Here is a 17,912-nt window from a genome sequence, read left to right on the forward strand (position 1 = left end):
TAACTGATGTACTCTGAGAAAAACCTTGGAAAGGTTCTAGAAGTAAGTCGAGCGACATACATGTACATTTACAACATTCAGGAGACCTTTTGTATTATTTCATTAGTTTTAGGAGAGTGTACTTTTTGTTGTATGTTTTGTTTTTCAGTTAGAGTAGTTTAGTTAAGATGTTTGGTACATTTAAGATGTTTCTTTTCATGCTTTTATTTTGATAATCTTTTGGTTTGTTTAATACAGTTAGTAAGATTTATTCTTTTCACTGAGCACATTTTCACTGGATTTGGGCAATAAATAATGTCAATTGCTGTCATCTTCTGATTTCACATAATTGTTATACGTTACATAAACAAATATCCTTGCATAAAAAATAACATAGGAGGGATGTAACAGAATGGAAAGCTACTGTAAACAAAATACATTCATTCATTTTCAGAATGGAAAGCTAAACAAAATTACATTCATTCAAAATACATTCATCAATGTTTAAAACGAAACATTCATTAATTTTAAAGCTTAGTCCAATTATTAATCTGGGGTCGCTACAGCGGAATGAACCGCCAACTTATCCAGCACGTTTTTACGCAGCAGATGCCCTTCCAGCCGCAACCCATCTCTGTGAAACATCCACAAACACATTCACACACACTCATACACTACGGACAATTTAGCCTCCCCAATTCACCTGTACCGCATGTCTTTGGAAAACCATGCGAACGCACGGAGAACATGCAAACTCCACACAGAAACGCCAACTGAGCCGAGGATCGAACCAGCGACCCAGCGACCTTCTTGCTGTGAGGCAACAGCACTACTTACTGCGCCACTGCTTCGCCCCTAAACAAAATACAGAATTAATTTTTACATTGAAATAGTTAGGAACATTATAAATCTATTTACTGTCATTTTTGATGAATGAACCCTTACTAAATAACATATTTAAAGGGGTGGTCCACTATAGTATCATATTTTAAACTGTAGTTGATGTATAATGTAGCTGTATGAACATAAACAACATTTCTGAATATGAGACACTAAAAGTTCAATACAAAGGGAGACATTGGCCTTTACAGAGTTAGCTTAACAAAGCCTAAAGAGAACAAAGGTTGGGGACTACAAAAAAATACATTCGGGTAAATGAGATCATAAACCCTTCAAAGTTAAGCACATTCAGCAGAGAAAGCTAAATGTTGTCTAAACACTGCTATTTTCACAGAGCTTGTTCTCTTTCTGTATTTGGGTTTCCAATGGACACAACACAAAGAGAGGAGTGCTTAGGAGTACTTTAATTTTAACTATGTTCCAGAAAATTATTAAAATGATATAGCTAGCATTTGACAAAGAAGAGCTTCCAGAATCTCTCCCAGTTCAGTGCTATATTCAGCTAAAAACTCTTTAAAGTTACACTGACTGACAGTATTTACACAACGGCAAAGTGCATGCTAGTAGAGGCGTGGCGCGTCCAGATGACGTGGAGCTGATCCACGAATCGCAGCACTACCCCTTTAATAAAAGTAAATAAATACTAAAAGCTGCATTTACACTAGAATTTGAGCACACAAAATTTCTACAAACACTGTAACGGTTTTAAAATGACAATTCCCCCCATTTCATCTATAAATAGAAGTCAACAGATGAAAAGGAAAGAGACGCCTTCACATTTTAATAAGTAAATATACAGCTGAAGTCAGAAACATTAGCCCTCCTGTTAAATTTGAATTCTTTTATATTTTTTCCCAAGATATCTTTAATGGAGAGGATTTTTTAACATGTTTTCAAACATAATAGTTTTCAATAATTTATTCATTTTTTTTTTGGCTTAGTGCCGTTATCAATCGCCAATGGAATGAACCGCCAATCTTTTCAGCACATGTATTACACAGCAGATGCCCTTCCAGCTGCAACCCAACACTGTGAAACACCCATACACACTCATTCAAACACATACACTATGGACAATTTAGTTTATTCAATTCACCTATAGCACATTGGATTGTGGGGGAAACCAGAGCACCTGGAGCTGTAAAAATGTCCTTGCTCCATTAAAATATCAATTCGAAAAACAATAACAAAAAAACAACATATTTCACAAGAGGGCTAATGATTTTGCCATCACCTAGAGACAAGTTGGCAAAACTCCCTCTATATGTATAGTCTTTTGTTTTTATAATTCTTATTTAAATAACCAACTATTTGTGAACTATAGGCAAGGCAAGTTTATTTATATAGAACATTTCATACACAGTGGCAATTCAAAGTGCTTTACATAAACAGGAATAAAGCAAGCAGGTATAAGAAAAATAAACACAAATATTAAAAATGATAAAAAAACATAAAAACAGATCAAATGTGTTATAAAAGAATGAAAGAGAAGAGAAAAACATAATAGTGCAATTCAGTAAAGGCATAGGTAAACAGATGTGTTTTCAGTCTTGATTTGAATGTGCCTAATGTTGGAGCACATCTGATCATTTCTGGAAAATGATTCCAGCAGCGAGGGGCAAATATAAAAACAGGTTACGCACAAATATCTCACCTAATTATTTCACAAAAAACAATCATCCACATTAAATCTAAAAATGCAGATTTGTCTGCCACTCAGTAAAGCTGGGAGCTCTAACTGCTTTCTCAGCCATCAAAAACAGCAAACAGTGTGAGAATGCGCGTCTGGGTTTCACCTCTGTCACGGTCTTATGTGTAACCCATCCAAACGTTTCCAGCACTACAGGGTGGCCTGAAGCCAGTCAGCCAGACACTAATGAGCACGTTAAGACTCTCTCAGCAGAATAACGGCACAAAACCGGGCCCAGCTTCACTCCCGGCCCTGAGCCTTCATCCACACAGTCAACACTGCTATTTTTACTGCGCTCCACCAACACACCTGTCACAGGGCAAGAGCACAGGGCACACAAACGCTCTTTGCCCACATGGACGTGTGTGTAAGAGTGGCTATCACATGATTATCTGCGCTTCAACCCAGCTAAAGTGAGCCCTGCTATAGACCTGGAGAAGACAGTACTTACAGTATGAGACAAAGACATGAAGAGCTGCCAGTCTTTCGCTTTCAAATCAAAAGAAGAGCTGATGAAACACTTCAACCAAGCTGATTCTGACAGCAGAGGAAGAACAAATGATCAATGTCATCCGAGAGAAAGAGATGGGATATAAATAATTAAGAGGCATAAAAAAATAAAATAAAAAAGCTCAGTCTTTGTCATCTCGCCAAAGCTTCAAGTGTGCAGGTTGGGAACACTAGAAGTTAGTTAATTTTTACTTACTTACATAGATAAAGTTTTTATTGTTATGGCACAAACCAGCACACATCCAGCACTAACATATGACACCTGTTTTGTGCAATTTAGAGCAAATAATGGGGCGCTGAGTGACGTCGTGGCTCCCGAAACGTTTTGATTAGGCAATGTCTAATCAATAAACATAGATAAAGTGTTTAATTTAACGGCACAAATCCAGCACTAATGGATGACACCTTTTTTGTGCGATTTAGACAACCTGGGGTGGAGAGTGACATCACGGCTCCCGAAATATTTTGATAAGGCAATATCTAAACAATAAAAATAGATAAAGTGTTTATTTTAACGGCACAGACCAGCACAAATTGAGCACAAACAAATGAGACCAGTTTGGTGTGATTTAGACAACCTGGGGTGGAGAATGACGTCACGGCTCCCGAAATATTTTGATTATATCTAAACAACGAAAATAGATAAAGTGTTTATTTTAACGGCCCAAACCAGCAAAAATCTAGCACTAATGAAAGACACCAGTTTTGCGCGATTTAGAGAAAATGGGGTGAAGAGTGACGTCACGGCTCCCGAAATATTTTGCTTATATCTAAAAGAGGAAAACAGATACCGTGTTCGTTTTAACGGCACAGACCAGCACAAATTGAGCACAAACGACCTGTGCTGTTTTGAAGTCATTTGCGCAACATGGAGTGGAAAGTGACGTCACACGGTCAAAAAAATAATGCTCAATATCTCAGACCCCAAACCAGCACAAACGTTCATTTTTGCGGCACAAATCAGCACAAACGTAGCACAAACGAATGGCATAGTTTTGGGGATTATTTGTTTTTATGGGGTGCCAACTTCAAGGAGGTAATGAGGCAATATGAAGTGATCAAAAAATTTTTCAATGTTTCCTGTTGTTTTTTTGTGTTTTTCATCTATTGTTTTTATTTTTATTTCTTTTGTCATATCAGGTAAGAATCCAAAGTAATTCACAATCTCAATTTGTGGGCCGTTTCTTTAAGAAGATTGTTGCGGTTATTGTGGCTACTAAATAATGTTGACAGGAACAGAAATGATCTGATTCAGATGTGCAATCGACCTGAAGCACCAGAAAACGTGCAATACGTTATCATAAAAGCTGTGATTTCTACACAGTTTTGCAACCCTAAAGGGCTCCACAGACTGTTTAAATAAAATGGTGTATTGTTGCTCAAGCGTGTGAGTATTTTAGTGACATTTCCACATGCAACATTATCTATTGTAGATAGAACGTTAATGATGATACTACCATTTACAAACTACAGTAGCACCGTCAGTATTTTGGAGCCATAGTATCATGATAATACCATAGCACCGTTAAACCATGCAACCCTAACCGGTAGTATATAACGTGTGTTCATTTTAAAATTTATAGTAAAAACAAAATGAACAAATGAATGAAGCATGAATAGTAAAGAAAAATATATAATGCTAAATATATAAACAGCTTTAAAAGATATAGGCACATTTGCTTGCTTTGATGTTGAGGCAGAAACAGGCTTAACAATACAGATTGTACATATTACCATATTTAATATTGAAGATTGTATGACATAAGTATAATGATATTTCATTAATTTCCTCTAAATAAACCTTTTCAATTAATTCATATTTTTGGAAAATCTTTACAATGTTTAACCACAGTTCGACAAAAATTACAAAATTATTTTACAATTAAATTATATTTAATATACATATAAATATTTCCTTTCCCTAATTTAAAAAATACAATTACAAAGTTAGATTTTTCAAACATTCCACCCATACTGTTTATTCATTTTCTGATTCCAACTATTATACCCTACAAGCCAGTTGCTAAAATAGAAATCGAAAAATAAAATCTATGAATGAATGACTTTGTCAGACTATGTTAGAACAAGAGGAAGAATTCAAAGTATCAAAAAAAGGAGACATATTGTACGCTATTAAGAATCAATCACATATCTTGTCTAAAAACCACTCACTGTCACGCAGCACATGCTTATCAGGCACAGTGTGTTTATTTAGAGCATCTGCCAGCATGATTTCCAGTTATGTTTTCTTTCTGTGTGTGTGTGTGTGTGTGTGTGTGTGTGTGTGTGTGTGTGTGTGTGTGTGTGTGTGTGTGTGTTATCATTACACACACAGTTAAAGAGCAGACTGTGGAGTCATGGCTATTGATTGTGATGGAATGCTGACAGCAGTAGTCTTCCACTGAGCTACATGTACACGAGGCTACAGTACAGTACTGTATATAATCATAAATGAGCTATTGACTTCATATAGAGCTTTACATGCCACTTCAGCACTCACTTCACTTCACTCCAGTCACTTTATGTTCCTGCCATTGTTGAATCTCAAGTGTGAGTTTGTGTCTGTGTGTCTGAGGCATTTATGATGTCATAAATATAATGTGATGCTGACACTAAAAATACAGTACCCTACACTGCGTGAGTACAAATACACTATATATGCAAATAAAGTGGCCGAATTTCTGTATGAACAGGAAATGTTTATCCCCCTGGCATTGAACATCAGGAGGGAATGTTTTATGTATTTACTTATGAGAGAATATTTTAATTCATATCCACATGTGTATATACAGTTGAGGTCAGAGATATTTGCCCTCATTTTAATTTTATATTCTTTTTTAAATATTTCCCAAACGATGTTTAAGCGAGCAAGGAAATTTTCACAGTATGTGTGATAATATTTTTTATTCTGGAGAAAGTCTTTTTTTATTTTATTTTCTTTAAAGTCTTATTTGTTTTATTTCGGCTAGAATAAAAGCCTTTTTTAATTTTCTAAACAACATTTTAAGGTCAATATTATTAGCCCCTTTAAGCTACATATATGTTTTTTCAATAGTCTCCTCTCCGTTAAACAGAAATTGGAAAAAAAAAACCCAAAAAAAACAGGGGGCTTACTTCAACTTTTCAGGTTTCATTCTTTTTTTTCAAAATAAAATAAAATAAATAAAATAAAATAAAATAAAATAAAATAAAATAAAATAAAATAAAATAAAATAAAATAAAATAAAATAAAATAAAATAAAATCTGCTTGCTTTCATGTCCACTTCAAGCATTAAAAGGAAAATCTTCTGCAAAAAAAGGAGAGCTGACATGAACGAATAAAAGGACAGAGTAAGGAGGGGTTTGAGGGATGCTGGGAAACCATATTTGAATCAAAGTGGAGAACAAAAACCAGGAAAAAATCTATCGAAAGTGCTATCGAAGTGGAAGAACAGTATATTTGATGTGATCTCTCTCTCTCTCTCTCTCTCTCTTTCTCTCTCTTTATCTGAACGCACTGAGGAGTGCTAAACAGCACAAAAAGTAAACCACATACCATATATAATAAAGCAGTGTCAATGCATATTTTCCACAAGTCCTTTGTAAACTACTGTATGGAGTTTATTTCTTTATGTATTTATTCATATCATGAGATGGCATGCACGAGAACAGTTTTAAGTAGCATATACGCAGCTGCCCTGCACTAGCTTTTCTAAATAAATGACAATAATTAGCTACTGTATAATGTAAATGCTGTAAATGCATTGTATGCATTTATTATTACATTTATTTATTTATTTTTAATAATTGATTGTTATTGCCTGTACTGTAAAAATGTATATGTATTGTACATTGTTCATACTATATTTTCTGTTTTAAATAATAATAATAAATTTGAGAGAAATGCTTAATATTAACCTGAAGTTCCTGTTCCTGTATTAAAACTAAGATAAAGTAATCAGATCTTTAGTGGTTTAAAGTGATATGATGAATTGGAGTTATTCTGTTATTCCACACTAACTGGACATTTTTTTGTTCTTTCACATTTGAGAAATATAAAATCACAATAACTTTGTATTTTTAATACTCACACTGAAAAATGTTATCTCCTTAGAATTGAGAAGCGTTTGTTGTCTACTTCAAGTGAAATAAAAAAAATATAATACAATATAATGTTCACAACCAAAATGAAAAAAAAAATCTTATTACTCAACATTTGAAAATATGGTTCTTCGTCTCAAGGTCTCACCTTTTGAAAGCTGTTTGAAAAGAACTGTGTGTAGGTATAGTATGTCATATGAACAGGTTTCTTTTTTTTTATTTCCTGACATTAAAATAGGATCCAGTTCCCAACAATTTTGCAGTTTTCACAAACCATTGAATGAAAATATGGAATTATTGACCAGCGTATTAACAGGTCTCCGTAGTAACACATTTACACATGTCCACAGAACAGGACTGCAAAAAAACTGAAATTAAAATCATTACTTATAACTCTAATGTGATGATTTGATTGTCAAGAATCATTTATTCTTATTGTGTTTTCAGTAGGTTGAGCTGCTTTAAGTATCTTTTTTAGTATCCAAAGACTTTTAGTAATGTTTAAACTTATAAAAATCTCCATCATACATTAAAAGTGTAAATAAATACAAATATATATTTTTAAGTATTTATATTTATGTTGTCAAATCTTTATCCAAGGTTTTAAGGTTAACTGAAAATATAAAAGTATTTGACACAAATACATTTAACAAAAAACTGAATATAATAGGAGAGATTAACTAAGATAGATAGACAGAAAGACAGACAAACCGACTATTACATTACAACTGAACTTAATGCAATCGATCTTACCGACTGATTTCACAGTGACGGTTTTGATGGCGGATTCGTCTCCTATCTGCTGCCAATTCCAGTCGGGTGCAGAACCACTCTGTGACCACTCGGTGGCGCTGCATCTGTATTGACCCTCATCTGTGGGGAAGGCATTGTACAGGAACAGAGTGAAGGTGTCGGGTTGAACACGCTCCACCCGGATCTCCCCGAAGCTGCTTCGCTCCCTAAAAGTGGGCCCAGGAGTGACGGTACCCTCACGATCCACAAATGCCACGTTCACAGCAGGACCCGCTCCATCCTTATCTGTCCACTGCCACGTCACTGACAGTGGACCCATAGTACTGCCAACAACACAGGTCAGCTGGATGCTCTCACCCTCCATTATCTCTGACGTGTTGCTGGATAAGGACACAGTGATGTTACTTCCTAAGAGAGGCACACAAACAGAGGAAATGAGAAATCACTCTTTGGAAACATTACACTAGTGCTAGTTTATCATAATAATTAGAGTACATCTACATTATGTATGAGTAAATTAGTCATGTCAAGCTCTACAGAAAACAACTGCACATATTCTCATTGAATGAAACTTGCTATGATATAAAGTCACTTTTTCGGCAAATAAACAATAACACTATTTTCTAAATAGCTCTGTTATAACACTATTTTCTGACTATGTATTAGGAATAGAACAAGTTGTTAAAAAAGAAAATAAGATAAATAAGAATAAATAAACAAGGTTTATATCTCCCAAGAAAATAAAACATTCAACCTAGTCTTCCTATTGGATGTGGAAAGCGATGTGCTATGAAACCCAACACAATATGTGGAGAAACTACTTTTACTAATGAGAAAACATTCTGAAATGTCAGATTTCTATACATAAAGTAACCATTTCAAATTTCCTTTAAATTTCCCTTCCAATAGGCCTCTTCCTGCACCCTCTCTAAAAAAAAAAAACACCAGAGAAGGAGGCCAGAGCACAATGTTCCAGGTCTACACCAGGCTTCTTAAGTAGTAGACTATTGCCAAGGCTGGCACACGTTATCTGGTACGTAGATGCTATTTTGTCACACACATTATAAGAGAAGTGAAAAAACACTTCTATAAGTAGCCATAGTTTCAAAATTACTTTTTGTGTACCTTCTTTATTTATAAAAAAAAAAATAAAACTTTTTATTACAGCAGGGGTCACCAATCTCAGTCCTGGAGGGCCGGTGTCCCTGCAGGGTTTAGTTCCAACTTGCTTCAACACACCTGCCTGAGTGTTTCAAGTATGCATATAAGACCTTGATTAGCTGTTCAGGTGTGTTTGATTAGGGTTTGAGCTAAAATCTGCAGGACACCGGCCCTCCAGGAACAAGTTTGGTGATCCCTGCTTTACAGATTTAAAGGTGCACTAAATAATTATTTCCTAACAATGTTGAAATCTGAAAGCAAGCAGCAAAACAACACAACCATAGCACCCCAAGGCCACGTCCTTTAAAAAAAATAATAAAGTATTTTTATTTTAAAATAAATTATAATAAATTATAAATATTAGACACGCCTCTTCTTGCTGATTGGTTCATGTGTGTAACACTGAGATCAAAAGTGTGCTCCTTAACAACATGAACTAGCCATCCAGATAAAACAGCATCGCCGCATTTATTAGGTTTTTACTTTCATTAAAAAAAATGTTTCTCCTTTGCAGCTCAAAAACACTTAGTTGAGAGTTCACTTCTATCAGTATTGAATTACGGAGATGATAACCTCTGAATGTTTTTTTTTTTTAAAAAGAGATATTGTTTATCATAGTGTCTTAAGATTTGTCACTGATTCAAGTGCAGGCACACATCACTGTAATTTATATAAAATGGCCGTTTGTTGAATATTAGTTACACTGCATCTACATGCCAACTAAGTCTCATTAGATAAGTAGACTGTTAGGTTGGGGTTAGGGTAGAGGTTGGGGTTAGTGTAAGTTGACATGTACTTGCAAAGTGTCTTATAGTCTGTAAATGTCTGCTGAAGGAGCATTATCAACAGATATTAAGCATCAAAATAAAGTGTTTCCATATAAAATTATAGAATAGACTTCATTACAGTTAAGGAGAAAACAAAGTATCTTAGTTTTCATTTTTAAAGCTGTAGTTTGTAAATTACCACAGTATATATCTAATTTGTTTTAAGTTCTGTTTAAATACTTACAACACCAGATCAGCAGATTTATTCTTACTTAAGATGCCATTTTTTTCACACAGAGTTAGGTCGATCTGCAGTATGCCATATGTATGGAATGAGCTTCAAGAAACATCCGTACCATCTGTTACCTATAAAGCTTTAAATAATCTAGCTCATGTTTATCTAACCAACCTTCTGTCTTGCTACTATCCAACTTGCTTTTTAAGATCTCAAAACTCAGGCCAGGGCTTCTGGTAGTACCTAGAAAAGCAAAGTCGAGTAAAGGAGATCAAGCCTTCTCATTTATGGCTCCTAAACTCTGGAATAGCCTTCCTGATATTGTCCGAGGTTCAGACACACTCTCGCAGTTCAAAAATGTGCCCCACGCAGGTGTTTGCATCTCGTTTATACACACTATGAACAGCAGCGACGTTAATTATTTTCATATTTCCACCTGGGGATACTCATCCCGAAGCCCGCAGACTATACAGCGCTACTGATTCGATCCAAAACTTGAATTGCATTAGTTAAATGAATAAATAAATAAATAAATAAATAAATAAATAAATAAATTTGGGGTAATGCGGTGGTGCTGTCGCCTGACAGCAAGAAGGTCGCTGGTTCGAGCCTCAGCTTGGTCAGTTGGCATTCAGTAAAGCTGTGCTACAGCTAAATGAACAAATTTCACAAAACTGACACTATTACATAGCTCAACACTGAAATAACACTATCGAGTCCAGCAGACTTGAGACTTTTGAGCCCAAAAGTTTAATTTGTTAAAGATTTCCTCAAGAATCTTTAATAATATATATTTTTTCAAGAGTAAAATAAAACTAAAACATCATTCGATGATACTTCGACAGGTTGTGGCGAAGTTACTTAAACAATCAAACACATTAAACAATGGATTTAAGAAGCATTTTTTTAAATAAGTGAATAGATAAGGGTGGCACGATGGCTCAGGGGTTAGCACTGTTGCCAGGGGTGGACTTAAGCAATAAGCAAGGTAAGCTACGGCCCCGGGAAATCAGGGGGCTCTGACCAATGCCAGGAAGCCTATATTAATCAAATAGCTCTTTTAAAAAATGTTCTATCATTCTTTCATTAATTTTCTTGTCAGCTTAGTCCCTTTATTAATCCGGGGTCGCTACAGCGGAACGAACCGCCAACTTATTAAGGACTTTTCTATGGAATGGATGCCCTTCCAGCCGCAACCCATCTCTGGGAAACAACCACACACACATTCACCTGTACCACATGTCTTTGGACTGTGTGGGAAACCGGAGCACCCGGAGGAGACCCAAGCGAATGCAGGGAGAATATGCAAACTCCACACAGAAACACTAACTGAGCCGAGGATCGAACCAGCGACCTTCTTGCTGTGAGGCAACAGCACTACGTACTGCGCTACTGCGTCGCCAATGTTCTAGAATTTGTTGTAAAAATGGGAGGCACAGTGGCGCAGTGGGTAGCACAACTGCCTCACAGCAAGAAGGTCGCTGGTTTGAGTCCCGGTTGCGTCAATTGGTATTTCTGAGAGGAGTTAGCATGTTCTCCCAATGTTTGCGTGGGTTTCTGCCAGGTGCTCCGGTTTTCCCTACAAGTCCAAAGACATGCAGTACAGGTGAATTGTGTAAGCTAAAATTAGTAGCTAAATTTACTGTATGTGTGTAAATGAGTGTGTATGAGTGTTTAGGTTGCAGCTGGAAGGGCATCGACTGTGTAAAACATATGCTGGTTCATTCTGCTGTGGTGACCCCAGATTAATAAAGGGACTAACTCAAATAGAAAATGAATGAATGAATAAACAAATTTAAAAACAAGAACAAGTACCAGAAATACACTACTGTTTAAAACTCCATATGACTAGTAGTAATCCACTTATAAGACCATAGATTGCTGTTTTTAATGTAAATAATTATTTTGAACTGAATTTAAAAGTGGTTCCTACAGACCATAAAACAATTTGACAACCTCTGAGCTTATAGTAGGTCTGATAGGTTTGAGGATCATAACTGAAATCAATACGTAAAAGGTATCTTATCTTTTCAATATTCTTCCTTTGCACTCTACAGCAGACAAGGCCTCAGATAAGCAGGACTTCGGGAATAGTTTTCTCATCAACAGATCTAGAAGCCTGAGAGATCTCGTAAGTACGAGTGTAGATCAAAGCCTTCGCAGACTCCATCTACAGAGTTCTCGACAGGGATTTCGCTCTACCTCATCTCCATTAAAGCAGCGTGTGATAAAACAAAAATGAGGCTTTAAAGAGACAGAGTTTGTGCCCTTCCCATGGGTCATCCAAAGCTTCCCTCAAAAAGAGGCTGTAGAAGAACCTACCATGACCAATCGGGCAACAGCGAACACGAAAAGGCTTTGATTTCATACATAACAAAAGAGAAACATCTGGGGATAAAGCCTCTTCAATTTCTCATGTGCTCCTTTCCTCAAAGGAGATGAAATAAGAAGCGCACAATGACCAGCTGGGGTATGGCTGTACCCTCACCCAATCTCTCTATACACAGACGGTCATATTTTGTCTGAAAGACCTACTTAGATAGTCGTGAGGCCTTGAGGAGATAAGAGAGAGTGAGCATGTGGGTGAAGAAGGGGTCTTGAATCCATGCTGCAGCATCTATCTACTGCTCTAATAACCCTGCATATATTGCACATGGTCTCCTGCAGAGGCAAAGCAAGAAAAAGCCCAAAGCTTGATGTAATAAAGTGCCATTTAAAAAGGGTCCTTTTACGTTTTAAAGTGCTGTTCGCATCAAGAATGGCAACCATTTAGAAAACTAAAACCATAATTATATTGGAACTATATTAGAACCACACAATGGCACTATATAAAGGCAGGATATATTCTGACTGTAGAGTTTTGAGCTTAGTTTGTGACAGCAGATGGCGCTGTACTCTGCTTGCCTCCAATTCCTTACTTATACCACTTGAACCTAGAATAATCTTTATAAAAGTTAAGAAAGGTTTAAGTCAGAGATGCCCAATCTAGGGCCAGCAGGCCAAAGTTGGCCCATGCTTACCTTTGATTTGGCCCAACTTCTTATTTTAGGTGAGAGAGAGAATGATGGGCAGGTGGTTGGGGCGAATATCATTGAGATTGTCATTTCTAATTAAATGTTACCTTTTGTTTGTTTTGTTTTGTAATCAAATCATATTATTTAAAATTTAAATACTGATGCATTTAGAAAGCAATACACAAGACATCAGCAAGCAAATCAAAGCAAAAGCAGGTCCAGCATATGTGTTCAGCATTGAATTACATTGAGTTATGGATTTTTAAAATTTTTACTGTAATAAATTCATTATACTTTTTTTAAATATACTGCATTAGTTGATATTTTTAAAGCAATACTTTGTAGTTGTTTTTAAACATTAGGAAATAAATTAGGATATTACTCATGGAATATCTAATGTGACACAGTTTGGCTCAATAAAGTTTGTTTTGGGCCCTGCATAAGAAAAAGTTTGGGCACCCCTAGTTTAAATAAACAACAAGAGTGCTCATAGTGACCTATGTTTAAATTCATCTTGTGACATAAGTACATTTATTATATGACACACAAGTGCTCTTCCTCAGGAGCATTTAAGTGTATGATTAAAAACTAGCCTAGAGCACTACCTCTTGTTTAAAAGGAACCTCAAAATTGATTTAAAATAGAAATGAAATGCATTTAGAAAATCTCAGAATACATTTTTGCCACAGCTATATATTTTTATTGTTTTATTGTTTCTTGAAGTGATTCCAATTGTATGTTTTGCCATGGTGTGAACTCTTTGAAAGTATTTATTACATATTTAGATATCAAGTAACCACAATTCTGTCAATAGTGCCATTAGTGCCACAATTCTGCCAATAATTTCTCTCTTAAAGGTATAGTTTACCAAAAAATGTCATTCTAAATTATTAAATCTACAATGTAATAATATTGTTTCAAAAATACATGACTTTCATCTATAGGAAACATCAATAGAGAGAGAATTTCAAGTAGCCAATGAAATATTTGTCCTTTCCATAGAGTTTAAATTAAACCAACATAACTAAAAGAAAGTAAAATCATACAGGTTTGACAAGTTAATTTAACATTTTTTAGATGCATTTTTTGTAAATAAACTCATCTCTAGCTACAAACAGTTTTACCCCAGACCTTCGAAAAGCAGATCCTCTAATGTGGAGTAGGAAGCTTTCCCTCATTCGACAGAGTCTGACAGCACTGTTGCTGGATTCAGGTAGCAAAGGTCTAAGCAGAACCGATGTATCCTTACTAACCTTTGATTAACCTCCACTCCGCCATCTCATCAACTGTTTGAGCCCTGATGTGCTTTCTTTGCCTGGGCACAATCACACCCACCCTTGGGGATCTACCAAGGCTGCGCTGAAGGCGACGCCATTCCCACTTTCATTTCATGGCTGTTAGAGTTGGCTTTTCGAGTAGCTCTCGCTTAAAATACAATGCTATTTCAAGGGCTTTTCAGGCCTCCACAAAACCAAGCGCTCTGCATTAAACGATATTACACAGGACACAGTGCTGTATAACTCACAAGCACAACAGTGGTGTGGGGAGATACTCTGCAACTAAAGCTTTGCATTTAAACTACAGCAGCAGTTACTCAAATCTTCAGAGTCAGAAATCCTAAAATGAAACTGTAATGCTTCTGAAATAATTCTTAATAATATAAATGTTGTTCTGTAAAAATAGACTGCGAAATAGAAAATCAAAACAGTATTCGTTTAAAATAGAACTCTTTCACAATATTGTTTTGTTATATTACTGTTAAATGAAAATCTACTGTTAATTTACTTCACCCTAAGGAAATCCAAAAAGGCACAGTAGATGACCTTTTAATTTAGAAGAACATTACAGATGTTTAGCTCAAACTGTGGTGTTTGTTAATAGATATATGGAAGTCAACATATACAGATACAGAGGCAAAACTAAATTAACACAAGAGGCTCCTGATTTAACACTGAGGTCTAATCAAGTGAAGCGATCGGTTAGTCTGCGCAAAAATCTGAACACATTATTTACAATGTTATTATCTTCAACGCTTGTGCTCCACAACACATTTTGGACTGTTTGCCAAGGCTGTGGATTAGAGGTAATAATGTTGGCTAATCTAGCCATTGACTTACATTTTATGAATCACCATGGTTAATGACCACGATTACAACTACAAAATTAAAGAACAGAGAAGGAGAAAAAAAGTCACCTACATTTCACATAGCCTGTTTTTTAATTTTTGGGTGAAGAATCACTTTATTTCTGATAAATAAATCTTACTGACACCAAACTTTTAGGCCTACGTAAATTTGAAAAAAATATTATCCCTCCTGAATTATTAGCCCCCCTATATATTTTTTGTTTCTTTCTGTTTAATGGAAAAATGTTTTTGTCAACACATTATCAACACAACTTTTTTTTGGGGCATCTGCCCAACTCTAGTTTGCACTTCTTGCCATGTGCCCTTAAATGTAATTGTATTATTCAATTTTTGTTTATCATATTTTTAGATATTATATGTGTAATTGTATTTATTGTAAATTATTTATAATATAATCTGTCATGCACCTAGGGTTCACAATTTAGATTATTTGTATCATCACCTTAGAATTATAAGGTTCTATCAGACATTTTTTGTCAAAATTGAGTTATTGACATATTCTTATTAAATGACAACTTATTTACAATACGTAATGTTTTTATTTTTATTTATTTTTTTACAATTTAAGACTTTTTATTCAAAAAACTAATGTTATACATATACTGTTTGCTATATGGAATGCAAAAAGAACCTTACAATTCCAAAGTGATGGTATGTCGTGTACAGGTGGTTGAATGGACAATAAAGCTGACTTTGACTTGATTACAATGGTTCCCCTTCGGTTGGGGAACTCCAGTGCTAAAAGTGGATTTGATGTTAAAACAGCAGGCGGAGCAGGCTTACGGACCCGCCGATAAGACATCACCCATCAGACTGCTCTTTCACCGCCTCGAATTCCTGGGTGAATTCGCAGACAGTGTCGCCGACCAGCTTGGGATATGGGCGAGTCAAGAAAGCGGACTTTGTCGACTTTGCGCATATCAGCCAAGTTTTAGTCAGGGGTGGCGCTCCTGGACCACTAGTGTGGACATCATCCTCCCCAAAGCACACGCAGCGGACTTAGTAGTCCGAAGAGCTTAGTCGGCTGCGGTGCGAAGCTCATAAGCCTGGGTTAGACCCACCCTCGTGCAGCTTGGCCAGCTCGCATGCAAGCAGCCTGGTCCGCAGCTTTGTAAGCTCTAGCTCCGAGGGAGCAGAAAACTTACAGGCTCTGGATGGGAGACGAGGCGGACCCCGCCAAGAGGAGGCGCCGCACGGATTAACCGCCATCGCACACTCAACCTGAGGAATCGCCACATACCCCCTGGCCGCTCCACCATCAAGAGTGGTGAGGGTGGAGGGACACGCAGCACGAGCAGAAAAAAGTGCCCTTCAAGTCCGCGTGAGCCTACTGTGCACCTCCGGGAAGAAGGGAACGCCCCTCTAGTCGGTCCGGCAGCGGAGCTGGGGGATAAACCATCTCCAACCCACGGCCGAAGCAGACCGGAAAAGCACGGCTAACATGTCCGTTTCAGTATCCGTTTTGACAGCGCTCACCTGCCCGAAGGGGGCGAACGGGTCTGGATCATCATCGGACAATGAAAGCCCACCCTCCGATGCCGCGGTGGATGTCTGGTCTCCGGTGTCAGAGCGTAAGGGCTATCATCTGTTCCCCATCGCTTCCCCACCCCGAAGCTTAGATGGAGCGCTTGGAGGAGCGAGAGGTCCGCGGGCCCGTGGGCGACGGATTATCTCTCATTGAACCCTCAGATCTGCCTGAGCGCCCGCTACAAAGCAGGGGACAACTGGGGTGGTTTGCCCTTTTGCAAAGGCTAGCCGCGATCTTTACTGCGCAACAGTCATAGCATCGCAATGACGACACGAACTGCCCGCGAGCAGCGCATTAACATGCTAGAGCATGTAACGCAGTGCCCGTGCCCATTATCCGAGGACAGAAACCCACAGCATCCAGAAACGCACAGTCGGAGCGCCATCCTGAAAAGGACGTGCTGCACGACTGTGTTGCTCTTTTAGGAAAACTTGGAACAATACGCACCGCTCTGGAGGACCGGACTCAAAGGGACGCCAGGCAAGGGAGAAACCCAGCTCGACCGTCTGCCGCTGCGTGGACTCGCTCTGGACCGGGAGAAACTCGTTTATTCGACGTCGCTGTAGCTCAGCAAGATGAACCCTCGTGAACTTGATCAGAAAAGTCTCTGAAGCGAAAAGGATGGCGTTTGCTGGCACCAGGTGTGCTTATATGCTAAATTAATTGGCAGTGCAGCACACCTGCGCAAGCTTACGCTGCCAATTCATTGCTTTCATTGGCCTGTTCAATACTCTTTCAGACAAGCGGCTTCTGAACCGAATACTCCCATACGTGGATTTTAACATCAAATCCACTTATAGCACTTCCGTTCCCCTCCTCGGGGAACAAAGGGTTACTTCTGCAACCTCAAACGTTTGTTCTGTATACAATTAAAAAAACTTATTTTACTCTAGCCAAAATAAAACAAATAAGACTTTCTCCAGTAGAAAAAAATATTACAGAAAATACTATCAGAGTATCAGAGCAAAAAAAACAAAAACAAAAAAGACTATGAAAAAAAAAACACAAGAGGGCAAATAATTTTAGGATTTCAACTATATAAGCTCCATAACTTAAAAAATGCTGCTTTGTTGAATAGGTCAAATAAATAAAATTATTATTAGGTCAATAATAAATTCTAAATATCTCAGTTTTATTAGTCATATAAA

At 37.1% G+C, this 17,912-nt stretch overlaps 1 protein-coding gene across 1 annotated transcript in view; it reads right to left on the reverse strand.

The window, feature by feature from the left end:
- The window catches only part of igsf3 (immunoglobulin superfamily, member 3), a 296,199-nt gene that overhangs the window by 75,698 nt on the left and 202,589 nt on the right, over window positions 1-17,912 (reverse strand). The window contains exon 5 of the mRNA NM_001159666.1: window positions 7,914-8,321. Within this exon, the coding sequence (NP_001153138.1) occupies window positions 7,914-8,321 (408 nt within the window). The remainder of the gene's footprint in view (window positions 1-7,913; window positions 8,322-17,912) is intronic.

This window comes from Danio rerio, chromosome 9 (assembly GCF_049306965.1).
Source record: "Danio rerio strain Tuebingen ecotype United States chromosome 9, GRCz12tu, whole genome shotgun sequence".
In the NCBI taxonomy this organism is placed as follows: domain Eukaryota; kingdom Metazoa; phylum Chordata; class Actinopteri; order Cypriniformes; family Danionidae; genus Danio; species Danio rerio.